Here is a 12,957-nt window from a genome sequence, read left to right on the forward strand (position 1 = left end):
ATACAATTTTTTTTTGCAATAAAGCCTAAAATATAAGGCGATATCACTATTTTTCTCATTAAACCATAACTGAAGACGGTTAAGTCTTGAAACATTTTTATTGTAACTATTGTTCACATTTTGTACATACAAATTGTATCTAACAATACTTAACATTGATTATACTGATTCAAATTTTTGCATTACCGGGTAGTTGTTTCTATCCCTAACTCACATTTTCGAACTATTTTGAAGCACTATAAATGTTGGGTTTTTGTTTCATCTGTAAATGGTAAATTATGCCTTTAATCATCACATGCAGTGACTGCATTGATCACATATGGACTGTTAATCATGCATGAGTCAGTTTTGAATGTTATTGTGCTGCTGGCTGAGTACTAGCAGGAAGGAAGACAAAGAGGATAGGAAAGTATCCCATAGAGTAACAAAGATCAAGCAAGGTTTGAAAGTACACAGGTAGCTGATTTCACCTCGATACAGCAGAGTTGAAGCTGAACGTACAATCTAGCATGAAATTCACACCCACTAGAGAAAAAAAAAAAGATTGCTCTCATGGCCTGAATAGTGTATTTTTACATGTATGCCACTTTTGTTTCGATTTGTTTAAAAATAAAACATGAAGATATCAAGCTTACATAAATATGGTGGAGACACACAACTTGTACAGTGTATATATGTATATCATGAAACTTTCATACCATAATTGGAAAAAAGATCATTTTCGCAAACAAGCACAGGTTTAGCACTGGAGCTGTGGCGTACTTTCGAGCGATTTTTTTTAAAACTGCTATGCTAATGGCGATGAGTCATCAATTGTCACTGCTCTTAAGGGCCTGTGCTTGCTTCAGTAGTTTACAATTTTTTGTTTGTAAACCACACTTACTGAAGGCTGTGCTGTAAAAGTGAAAATATTTGCACAAGTACAAAATGTAATTATTTTGCACTACACCAGGTGAGCTTAATTTCATAGATATTTTTAATTATGCAGAAATTGTCTTTATTTTCACTGGATTTGTCTTATTGTGTTAGGGTTTTTATTTTTGTGTGAACATTTGCAAACCACAGAAATGTCCACTTTTGTATTTAGACTCAGCAAATGTTTTGCAGTAAGTTTGATTGTCACTTCATAACTGCTTTACCACTGCTCAGATGTGAATGAGAAAGTATGAGAGAGAGTATTAAATACAGCGCACTCCCGTTACAACGAACACGGTTATAACGAAATCTCGTTATAACGAAGTAAATCTTCTGGTCCCAAAATTATCACCATTAAACTCTATGGTACAAAATTTGCTTATAACGAACACGGTTATAGCGAAATTTCCGTTATAACAAAGTCTTTTCCGAGCACCACAGACAAAGAAAAACAAAAGAAATGTGCTCCGTTATAACGAAATGCGAATTGCTTTCGAAAATACGTAGCGGAACAAGCATTTATAGTGTCTCTGCATGGGTGAACGCTTCATACCACTGTGTGTTTGCTCCTTGTGTCACGCACAGTTTCTGAGGGGAACTTGCGCTTCTTATTGTAATACAGTTATCCCATCACATTTCGCATAGCTTTCAAATGTATGATGAGTATTCAGCAAACAGAATATGATATGTACGTGGTTTCCTTGTTTTTGTTATATATTGTATTTGTTCGGTTATAACGAAAGGAAACTGCCGGTCCCAAGCATTTCGTTATAACGGGAGTGCACTGTACAATACTTTTGTGTGTATACATTATATGTCTGTGTGTGTGTGTATATGTGAGTGCGCTTGTGAGTTTTTGTGTGTGTAGGATCTTCTCTGTATAAAAGCGCGAAGTAATGATTACATAATATTTTCTCTCTGTGTCAGCGCTATGGTTACGGAGGATGGATTCAGCTCCACCACCAGTGTGACGGCAGGGCCAAGATGATGCGGGATGGGAAGCTCTTCCGGGTTATTGAGCCGAACTGCTTCGACCCAGAGGCCAGAATCAGAGATATGGATGCTACAGGTAAAGCTTAAAGAATTAAATGACCAAAAAACAAACAAACAAGCATACAAGCACAATGCAACACGAATCATAGTGCGTTAAAAAAGTTTGTCCACAATGAAATATAAAATGTGCTATGTTCCAGTTGATTTTCAATAAATAGATTATGATAAGACAAACAGAATAGTAGCAGCTTTATGTGACACAGACAAAAACTATATTGAGAGTTGTCAGTTTAAAGTTATCCATGTTTTCACTGACTAGTGTAATTAATTGCAACCAAGTACACAAATTTATGGAAATGGGGATGTTTATGTACTATAAGATGTTAATGTTTACCTCTTTCGTTGAATTTGTTATGCTCTAAACTAGTCACCTACAGAGCGTATTGTAGTGCTATCAAAGTCTTTTAGTGGGATTTTTTGCCCCCCCCCCATTTCAAGGTCAATTATGTTTATACTTGGATATATCTGCCACTATATTTCCTGAGCAAGTCATATGTATTTTAAATGAGGTGGTGCCATGATGTTTTGAGAGATGTCAATATACCATAGACTCCTCTAATTTTGTAGTAATTTTTATGTGTGTGTGTGTGGTGTGTGTGTGATCCCTATGTGTTTTTCACTTAAATCATTTTTGCATAAATTTGTTTTGTCCAGGTGTGACCGTCCAGGCCTTATCCACAGTCCCCGTGATGTTCAGCTACTGGGCCAAGCCAGAGGACACCCTGGACCTGAGTAGAATCCTGAACGATGACCTGGCAGAGACCATCAAGAAGCACCCAAAGAGGTTCGTGGGTCTCGGCACGCTCCCCATGCAGGCCCCAGAACTTGCCGTCCAGGAGCTCAAGAGATGCAAAGAGGTGGGTCATCCGGTGTGAGAACTGGACATGATGAAGACTGACCGACCAAAAAAAGCGGTCTAGTCCATTTTGATTTTCAATAGCCAGTTGGGCTGAAGCTGGGGTACAGTGGACTCCCATTATGGCGAAGTCCTCGGGATCAGCAGTTTTCTTTCGTTTCCGAAATTTCGTTATAACCAAACAAATAAACAGTAAAAAAGCACAGAAGGGGTAGCGTTGCGGCCTGAATTTTTACTTTGTTGTAACTGGAATTTCGTTATAACCTTGTTCGTTATAAGGAGAGTACACTGTCTGTATTATAGAAATCACATAAACTGTAGTCGTGGAATTCCTCAAGACCGTTGATGCATGGTCAGGACAGCAATATCACATTTATGCCATGACCCCAAAATTATGAGAATTATGATGGATTCTATCTTTTGTTCATTCTAGTGCATTTGATTGTAGCCATTTCCTCAAATGCTCTACCTACTTCACATGGTTCAGCATCCTTAGCACTTGGTCCAGTGCAGAAAGTAGGTTTCATTGAACTTGCATTTTTACAAGTGTAAGCCTAATATAGTGAGTGATTCGTGTACCAGATATCTGAATTGATACAGTCCACTAGTTTATTTGTTTGTCTTTTTGAGGGGTGATCACCAGTGTGAAATGAGACAGATAATGTTGTTTGTATCTGTGAAATACTGACTTGAGATTTCTAATGTGCACCGGAATAGGCAGGGAAGTATTCAAGTCATTAGGGCCAACCTTCCCCATTACGTAGTGTCCCGTCACTACTGGATCTGAAATTGCCACTGTTTTGATGACAATCATGTCATCTCATCTAATCATTTTTCCCTTCTTTCGTTTTTTGTCATTTTTTTTTTCAGGAACTTGGGTTTCCAGGTATCCAGGTTGGATCCCACATCAACCAGTGGAATCTCGATGCGGCCGAACTGCAGCCAGTGTTTGCTGTAAGTAGCAAACTCTGTCACTGTAAGGGCCAACCTTAAACAGGGCTGACGAAGCCCGGCACTCCATTTACCAAAGACTGCAGCTAAATACGTAGCCCTATTTCTTTAGCCCCCTCTCTTCCAATTTTTTTTAATGTGCAAGAATTCATCCTTTCAACCCATGAAGGCTCTCTCACTTCCCCAGAACTAGGACCCCGTTTACAGTGCGAGGCTCGGCCGCAGCTCGGCCGCGGCCGAGTCCACCTTCATTTCAGTGTAAACGCGCCCCGCACTGTAAACGGGGTCTATGTGTTTGTGGACATATATGTCTTTTCACTACATGTATTTATTTTTGTAAATATAATTGGGCATTTTACTCTTACCTCTTCCAAACATGTTTCTCCTTGCAAGAGAGGCTCGTCTTGGTGCTAGAGCATTTTTTTTTTTTTTTAAGGCGAGTTATGCTCAACTCTGGTTGCCATTTTGTAATCTTAGTAGGTTAACTTGTAAACCATGATTAAATAGATGGGGGGGGGGGCAAATTTGGCTGAAGATTTGCTTGTGTCATGGTGATCGCACATGCCACCCATGTACAAACATATTAAATCTTGCACATAAGTGTACAGAGAGTTCTGAGTTTGACATTTGTGAAAAGAATGTTGTTTTGAGTTTGCAGTCAGTGAGGAGACTGTTTTAAGAGAGTGTGAACACAATAACATTTTACACATTCAGAAAGACATTTTATGAAACATGATTACAATTACCGGTAAGTCTTTTTCTGGAAGCGAAATACATTGTTGATATGAACAGCCCTCTGGGATTACAAACAATCTATTTTGTCTAAACATTTGAACTTTTTTCCAAATTATTTGATTTGAAATTTTGTCGTTCTGACCACCAGTTTCAAACTTTCTGTCTAAATGTTGCAGGCGGCTGAGGAGCTGAACATGTCCATCTTTGTCCATCCATGGGACATGGAGCTGGGGGGCCGCATGGCCAAATACTGGCTGCCCTGGCTGGTGGGTATGCCCGGAGAAACAGCCACCGCCATGTGCTCCATGATATTTGGCGGTGTGCTGGAGAGGTTCCCCAAACTCAAGGTCTGCTTCGCTCATGGAGGTGAGTGTATCAGTGCGCAGGCTTGCCACAAGTTTGAAATTAGTCATAAGGAAATTTCCTGTTTGCTTTATTTGTTTGCTTCTTTCTTTTTGCGGCAAAAGGGATGAAGTACAGATAACTTGCTGAGATTGCTCCATCATTGTGGCTGCAGGTGTAAGAATCGAATGAGGAGAGCCATCTTTGAACATACCTTTCTCACCTTACGCTACTTTTTTTTTTCCTTCCCTCTATGTTTCCCGTTTCTCGATGCAGCAGTTTGTTTTGTTCTTTTTAATATATTGAATGCAAACAAAGGGAAACTGACCAGAAATGTATAGGATTTATATGAGTGAATAATTGAGCAAGGAAGTGGGATTCCATAGGGAATCCTTATTTTCCATTCCTGATGGAATTCCATTTTCTTTGATCAATTTTTCACTTTATCAGTTTTGTTATGTATTTATAAATTGGCTTTGGCTAAAAGACATTGTTTTAACATTGGGTTGACCGAGTTTCAGAAATTGTCAAACTTTGCTGACTGAGCTGTAAAGTGACGTTCAACTAAGGGGGGGGGGGGGGGGGGGGAGGGGGAGAAAACACAAGTAAACCAAAATATTATTATACTGTCTGTATGAAGAGATCTAAGAACATATACCACCATGCCAATAAATCTGGTGGTGACTGTTTTAATGCTAACCAGGCGGAGCCTTCCCATTCACAATCGGCCGCATCGAGCACGGCTTCAACGTCCGGCCGGATCTCTGTGCGGTGGAGAACAGTGTCAACCCCAGGAAGTATCTTGGCCAGATCTACACAGACTCGTTGGTGCACGACGAGCGAGCTCTGAAATACTTAGTTGAGACGATAGGAGAGGTGAGAACTGAATACTCTGAGGCATACAGTGTACAATCTGTACATCCATTTTGGCTCAAGTGGTTCGTATTTTTATTGTGCGTGAATCAAATTTATGTGGCCCCTAGGGAAGCACTTTCCGGTAAATGCTTGAGATCGCAGACTCTCAGTTATGCGGTCCCTGGTTTAGTCTAGCTGGCAGCGGCATTTGTTGTCATTATTAATTAGTCTGTGTGAGGGTTCTTAAAGCCATAGGTCACCATCTTCAGAGGCTTGCTTATAATATACATATAGCAGGGGTAATGTGACATAGTGGATAAGACTCTTGACTTCCAATTGGGGGGGGGGGGGGGGTCCTGAGAATGAATCTTGTCAAGTGCTGTGCTTCTCGGACAAGATGTTATTACCCACCATGTCCCTCTCGACCCTGGGCCCCGTTACATAAAAGTTACTATTGTGGTAACTTTGCCATCCAATGGTAACTACCATGGTAACAATACTCAACAGCCAATCAAAATCAAGAATTCCATGGAAGTTACCATTGAATGGCAAAGTTACAATAATAGTAAATTTTATGCAACAGGCCCCAGGTGTATAAATTTGTTCGTGGCAGCGATTGGGTAATAATAATGGCAGGTCCCTGTGATAGAGCAGTGGCAACACTTAAAAGATACTAGATGAAGAAGACCATAACATTATCATATGTAAAGCATTTTAGTGCTTCCTGAGTGGCCTTGTTTGATGAGTCCAAACCCGAGGCTGCATCATTGGTAAGGACAATGTTTTGGGACAGAGTGACTAGCGAGAGTAGTTGGGAAGGATTAGCCTCGTAGGGTTCCATAACTCTTGCGGTGAAGTCATGTTCTGGATGAGAGCTGAAAGAACATTGCATAGTGAGGCCTTTCTGAGATGACACTCAGGAAAACATGTGGCCTTGCTATACAAGTGACATCCAACCCTTTACTTAAAGGTATCAAACTCTATGATTTTAATGGTTCGTCCGCTACCCACCCAGATGGAAACTAAAGCAAATGCGGCTGTGAAAAACAACAATGGTAAATTATCCACTTTTCCATCTGCTGTGATGGGACTGATTCAGTCGTGTTTAAAAATGGTTGTCAGTACAGCTTCAATAATACTACTTCCTGCATTGCAGAGAATGCATGCAAGCATGCACTTTCCTCATCCAATGCACTCACACACACACAAAAAAATAATCTCATATTGCATCGACAGGATCGTGTTCTGCTCGGCAGTGACTACCCCTTCCCCTTAGGGGAGCACCACCCAGGCAAGCTGATTGATTCCGTCGAGAGCTTCAGCAGCGACCTGAAGGTGAGAAGAATCAATTGAGTATGGCTTGGTAGCCGAGTAGTTTACAGTTGTTGTGACGCAATATGACATGCTTAGTGGGATAGTAGACCCACTCCTTTACCACGTAGAGTGCGATTCCACTTGTTAGCTTTAATTTGATACATGCATGTAAAATCTGACAAACTAATGAAGGAAGTTTTATCAAACTTTTACAAGAAACAAGAAAATCATGGAATTTCAAGATTTCATGTTTTCACTGAAAATTGATATTGGTTGCAGCCACACACACCATGGACGTTTTTGTGTTTCTGAGATTTAAAAAAAAAAAGAATGTTTGGGGTAGATGCTTTATCAATCACAGCCCATTTCCACTCAAAAGCCATCTTTTTTGGGATATTACAAAACTACCAAAAAAAAGAAAAAGAAAAAAGGATCTTGACAAGGGTACAACAGAATGGTTTTAATTTCATGTGAAAATACTCATTTGGAGACGAAGGTCAAATGGGAGACTTCTGATGTAGTGGCATTGTCGCCTCTTTATTCATGTGTGTAGGTGCAACCAATTTTACCATTTCCTGGAAACATATGAACCTGAATTTCTACTACCTGCTTTTTCACGATCAGATCCTAGTGAAAGGGATTTTTCCCGCTGGGTTCAACAAATTGACACAGTATTGATTTTTTTCATATCATAGTTTGAGCAACAAAACAAAGAAAAAACATTTTACATAAACCTAGAGTGTATTGTACCTTTATTTCGAGGTGACTTCCTCTGTTGGCTGAATTAATGAAAGTAAAAAGATCCAACCAAAAAGACCTTTTCCTGTTTGTAATGACATCCTGTCGTGCTTTGCCTGGTAAACCATACACTTTCACTTGCTCTTTTATCTCGAACAAAAAAACAAAACAAAAAAAAATAGCTGAGCATTTATGTTTGTACATGAAACAAACTTAACCTGCAGAAAGAACAAGCGAAATGCCTTATCCAAAACCGAAAGACAACTCTATGTTGCTGTGAAATAATGACATCTTTTTAACAAGAGGTGGAGCTCTTATGATTTTAGATGAAGAGAAAAATAATATGAATGATAGTGATTGTATGACTGCATCAAATGGTGCTGAAATTTCTTGTAAGTCCGCTATTAAAAGGATGGTTCATTCCAGCTCTAATACCATTTTGAATTCTTGATTTGTTTTAACCATTTAATTTCACAGATGTTTCCAACCTCTGTCAGATCAAATGTTATAATTATTTTATTTGGATTGGAGTGGATTCTGCCTCTGACGAAGATTCTGCTAGGATCGAAAGCTCAGGCCCCTTTTGACTCCATTTTACTCCATTGGCTCGCCTTTATTGGATAAGCAGTTTTCAGCAGCTCTTTTTGCTACAATAAGTTTATTTCTTAAACATGATTTTGTATGTATCTTAGAATGAGTGGATTAAAATTTTTTTTTTTGGTGGCGATTGTTTGTGCTCCCCCTTCTCTTCACTCCTCGTCGTCCATCTGCACAGGACTCCCTACTTGCCGGCAACGCCCTAGAGTTCCTGGGCCTGGACCGGTCCCGATACGAGCCGGACCCAGACCTGCATTCCCAGCCGTCCCAGTGCCAGTCCAAGTGCGGGGCGGACAAGCACAAGATCAAGAGATCTCCAAACAGCAAGAAGGAGGAGGAGGGAGAGGGAGACCTTGAGAATGGGACCAAGAGGATGAAGCTAGTGGAGTCATGTTGAGCGTCCTCCTCAAGAAAGAAAGATCGAAAAGACAGAGATAGAACGAAAGGGAGAGACAAACAGATGAAAGACAGAAAGGAAGAGATGGAGAGAGGGAGAGAGATAAAAGATGTTTTCTCATCTTTGTTTTTACTCGCCAGCTATGCGCACAATCATCTTTAATGTTAATGCTAGAGAATGTATTACATGTGTGTGATTCCTAGCTAAAAATGACCATTTTTAAAGGGGGTTTCTCACATGTGATGAAGCAGAGAGTGATATGAACAATGCTCCTCCCCTGTTACTTACTGAAATGTCATCTTAAACACAGACTATTTGTGTGTTCCATCCCCTCCGTGTGCAGCAGACATCATTCATAACGTGTTCAACCAGTCAGCGGACATCAGTTTGTTTGAACACATTAAATGCAGTTAGATGGATTGCATTGTGAAGCTAAGTGAAAAATCTTTACTGTCAATCAGTATTTGGAAACAGGGTTTTAAAATCACGCCAATATCTAATGTATTCTGTATGATTTCATAGAGTAATTAAGAAGGGGATCTCCCTATATGCATGCTAGGTTGCAATGGGTCAGCATTGCCGCCACTATTGTCTGATTTCATGTGCCATGCTTGTCTACAACTGTGAGCTTTGTGCGGCTCGACTCAGTGTACAGATAACATTGCTGTTTTCTGGACGGAAGTGATTGACTTGTGTCCAAAACCATAATGTGGCTGTTTGCCGGGACTTCTCCCTCCGTTTCTGCAGTGCAAGTCGGGTCAGGGGACAAAATTTGGAGGGGAGAGTGACCTTGGGCCATAACTGATAGCACCTAGGTGTAGTCATAAAAAGTGCACATGCGCAAAGGCTGGTGTCCGGTGGCAGGACTTGCCCCAAATCCTGACTGCCCTCTGGGCTAGGGACAGTCAAGATAGTCATGTGGACGGTCAGTCATAAAAAAAAGGCAAGATCTCTCCTTATTGTGCCCGCGATGTGGGACCTAGTGTGAACTCGGGGACTGTCGTTAGAACTTCACAACTCGTCTTGCGTTGCCAAATTTAATCTCCTCACCCCTAATTTTTCTTTGATAGTCAGGACAGTCAATGGTATGACATCTACCTCCCCCCCCCCCCATTCCACTGTGATGACTGTCAAGGAATGTGTTATGCTAACACCCCGTTTACAGTGCAGGGCTGGGCCAAGCCCGGCCTCAATTGCGGTACTCGGCCCCGCAATTCTGTCTGTTTTACAGTTGAGGGCTCAGCCCAGGCTTATAATTTAAACCTTTCAATTTTTGTCGTAGTGGCGCTCTGCTTGTAACCAAACAATTATTACTGGGAGCATGCCGGTCGCAATTTGGTGCCGCATTTGGCCCAGTTTGTGTTACAGTGAGAAAAGGCCAGGCAGAGCCCGGGCCAAGACTACCTCCAGAGCTTGGCCAAATGCGCGGCCATTTTTGGTACCACATTTGGCCTTTTGCGCATTTACAGTGAAAGGAAAACATTTGCAATGCGGGAAATGCATCAGCGATTTTGACCTGTTGTCATTTGTTGAAATGGATGGCATTTTATTTCAGATGTTGAAGATGACATGTGTTTGACGCTTTACATTGTCTTAGGAATTCATGTCCTGCCTACTGATGATTTCAGACTGACAATTACCATTATTCAGCTATAGCATTGATGCAGTTAGAGGTTAAAACATCTGGATGTTGTTGTGTTTTTATTACATTTTTGTGTCTTGCCAAATATTTTACATCTTTGCACATGATAGAATCATATGAGGCCATCAACATTGCACTGTATTTTCTTTCGTTTTCACTCTGAAATTAGCGAATATATATTCATAAGCAATTGCCACTCTGTAAATGCACACAGTTGCTATCGATTCTGTCAATCATGAAATGTTTTTAAAGCTACGTCTTGAAGTTGAGGCTTAAAATGAAGTCACCCCACTTTGCCATATATATTTATTTTTTTGATATTGTATATAGTGTTTTGTTTTTTTTTTACATTAAGCTGGACAAAAGGGCAATAGCAAAATGTAAAAATTAAAACCTTCTTATCTCTTTGTTTACTCTTCAAAGTTCGGTTTTAATCACAATTATAATTGCCAGCCTTATAAACTTCAACAAATCATTAACAAATCAGTAGTATATCTCGTACTGTAAATGTAGATATTTTTGCGTGACTAATTTTTCGCGCTCAGCTACGAAAGATGAGTATCGCTTGTTTTTAATTCCGCGGAATCAAGACATCAACCACTGGAATGTATGGCAAGTAAAAATATTTGTGTGCTTTCATTTTCGGGCAAGTCTGTTTGCGCAAGAATTTCAACACCGCGAAAATTTCCACTTTTAAAGTATCCCTTTCATTTTCATAATTATCTTGATGGTTAATGTATTGATGAATAATTGATGTTGGATTTGCTACAAATATTTCTTTGTTGTAGTGTAGAGACAATGCAGGAGTTTGTGACATCAACCCATTCCTCACCTTGATACATCTAAATTTATGTATATATATATATATATATATATATATTTTTTTTTTTTTTTTTTTAATGGCAAAGTGTCATCTGTCCAATACAGGGTAATCAAACCATCCTTAATGGGAGGGTGCGTCTGTGAAGAATTTTGACGCAGAGTCTTTTCTTTTTTGTCCGGAAAGGTACCTTTTTGAGATCAGAATTTCGGCGGTCGAGTCCAAAGAGATGAAAAGAAGTATAATAGTCCACTACTTCTTTACAATGTCATCTGATAGCCCACCACTCTGGAATAAACTTTGAGAAAATGCTTTCTTTCTTTTTTCAAGGGTGGGGTGGTAATTGACGATATTATCATAGTTTGGGGGATATAGAGATATATCTACATATTATTTTTATGTGTGAGAGAGAGAGAGAGTACACATTTGACTGCAAACAATGAAGCTTCCTCACTTTAATTATTATCTATTGATGTATAAATGCACCTTTATAGAAACAACAAACATACGTCCTTTGATTTTGCATAATGTCTTGCACATTGGGACATATACAACTTCATGTTTTGAAGTCTTTCTTTTTCATTTTTTTTTCATCTTTTTTTTAGCCACTGACTCAATTAATGATTGATAATTTATGCAGGCCTTCTATTGACATCAAGAAGCCATGCAGTCATGTAACTCATTATTGTATTTTCACCTGTCTTTTTTTTTTTCCACCAATCAGATCAGCACAATGTAGTAAAACTGTCTATCACCCGTGCACAAGTAAACATTCAGTGTGAAATGCGTCTGTGGCTGTACCCCAGTTGATTAACATTGTCTTTGTGCAGTGAAGTACAATCGGAGCCATCCTGTAAATTTTACCGCGTTATGCAAAGCTCACTTTGTGCTATAGTTCCATGAAATGAAGTACAGTATGGTAACATATATTTGTGTATTACAGTGATAACTGCAGAAGTGTGTTTGTATTTAACAGGTATATGAAACAATGTCTTCCTGCATTTGTGTCCAAAGTGTGTCTTGTGCGCTACAGAACTTGTTTAAAAAGAAGAACTCTGGATGATTTTCAGACTTTTGCATGTGAACATCTGTGACTTGGTTATACTATGTACAGGGTTGCAGAATTTATAGTGATTTGGATACGGAAAAAGAATACTTTCAAAATTCATGACGAATTAGAGTGAACAAGAATGGTGGCATACAGCTGTAGAAGCTTCCCCATTAGAATGCATGATTGGGTGCTCTTGGAAACCGACCAAAAAAAGAAAGCATGCATAATTTCTACACAGGTGACGTTTAGGCAAGTGGTGTTGTAGTGGAATAAGCCAGTTTGGGATTTGCTCATGTACAAATGGGTACAAATGACCTTTCTTTCTTTCTCAGTTGATTAGGCACTCCACTTGTCTTCAAGCAACAGAATGCATTAGCCTGCCCGACGTAGCAATTTTATGGAATCCATCAGTCATGTTCAAACAAAGCATGAACTCGCGTAGACCAGGTGACCAGAATAATCCATCCATCGGCACTTTGAAAAGCATCCATTTCATTATTTTACATTGAATGTAATGACAATCATTTTCTATTGATATTGCCAAATATCACTTTTGCTGTCAGGTGGATGTGATGGCTAGCACCACTTATAAGGATGACTTGAGTAATCTTTACGCCACAGATGCTTATCTCAGTGAATTTAAAAACTAACATCCTCTCCTGGTACAAATGACCTTTTTCTGCTCATGCAC

The 12,957-nt window shown here is 39.6% G+C and overlaps 1 protein-coding gene across 1 annotated transcript; it reads left to right on the forward strand.

Annotated features, from left to right (window-relative positions):
• The first annotated feature begins 1,893 nt into the window (after window positions 1-1,893).
• LOC139714478 (2-amino-3-carboxymuconate-6-semialdehyde decarboxylase-like) lies at window positions 1,894-10,584 on the forward strand. The gene is made up of 7 exons (XM_071626182.1): window positions 1,894-1,984; window positions 2,623-2,825; window positions 3,695-3,778; window positions 4,687-4,876; window positions 5,556-5,728; window positions 6,944-7,042; window positions 8,535-10,584. The coding sequence occupies exons 1-7, from the start codon at window positions 1,900-1,902 to the stop codon at window positions 8,751-8,753; spliced, it is 1,053 nt and encodes a 350-aa protein (XP_071482283.1). The 5' UTR covers window positions 1,894-1,899; the 3' UTR covers window positions 8,754-10,584.
• Window positions 10,585-12,957: the final 2,373 nt, after the last annotated feature.

This window comes from Diadema antillarum, unplaced genomic scaffold (genome assembly GCF_040938485.1).
Source record: "Diadema antillarum isolate AM-2024a unplaced genomic scaffold, OU_Dant_1.0 seq00002286_RagTag, whole genome shotgun sequence".
In the NCBI taxonomy this organism is placed as follows: domain Eukaryota; kingdom Metazoa; phylum Echinodermata; class Echinoidea; order Diadematoida; family Diadematidae; genus Diadema; species Diadema antillarum.

Excerpts from the sequence above, each read along its gene's own strand:
- LOC139714478 (XM_071626182.1), top strand. The coding sequence starts at position 1,900 with ATGATGCGGGATGGGAAGCTCTTCCGGGTTATTGAGCCGAACTGCTTC. Across the intron at positions 2,826-3,694 it reads AGCTCAAGAGATGCAAAGAG|GAACTTGGGTTTCCAGGTAT; the intron begins GTGGGTCATCCG and ends TTTTTTTTTCAG. Across the intron at positions 4,877-5,555 it reads GGTCTGCTTCGCTCATGGAG|GCGGAGCCTTCCCATTCACA; the intron begins GTGAGTGTATCA and ends AATGCTAACCAG.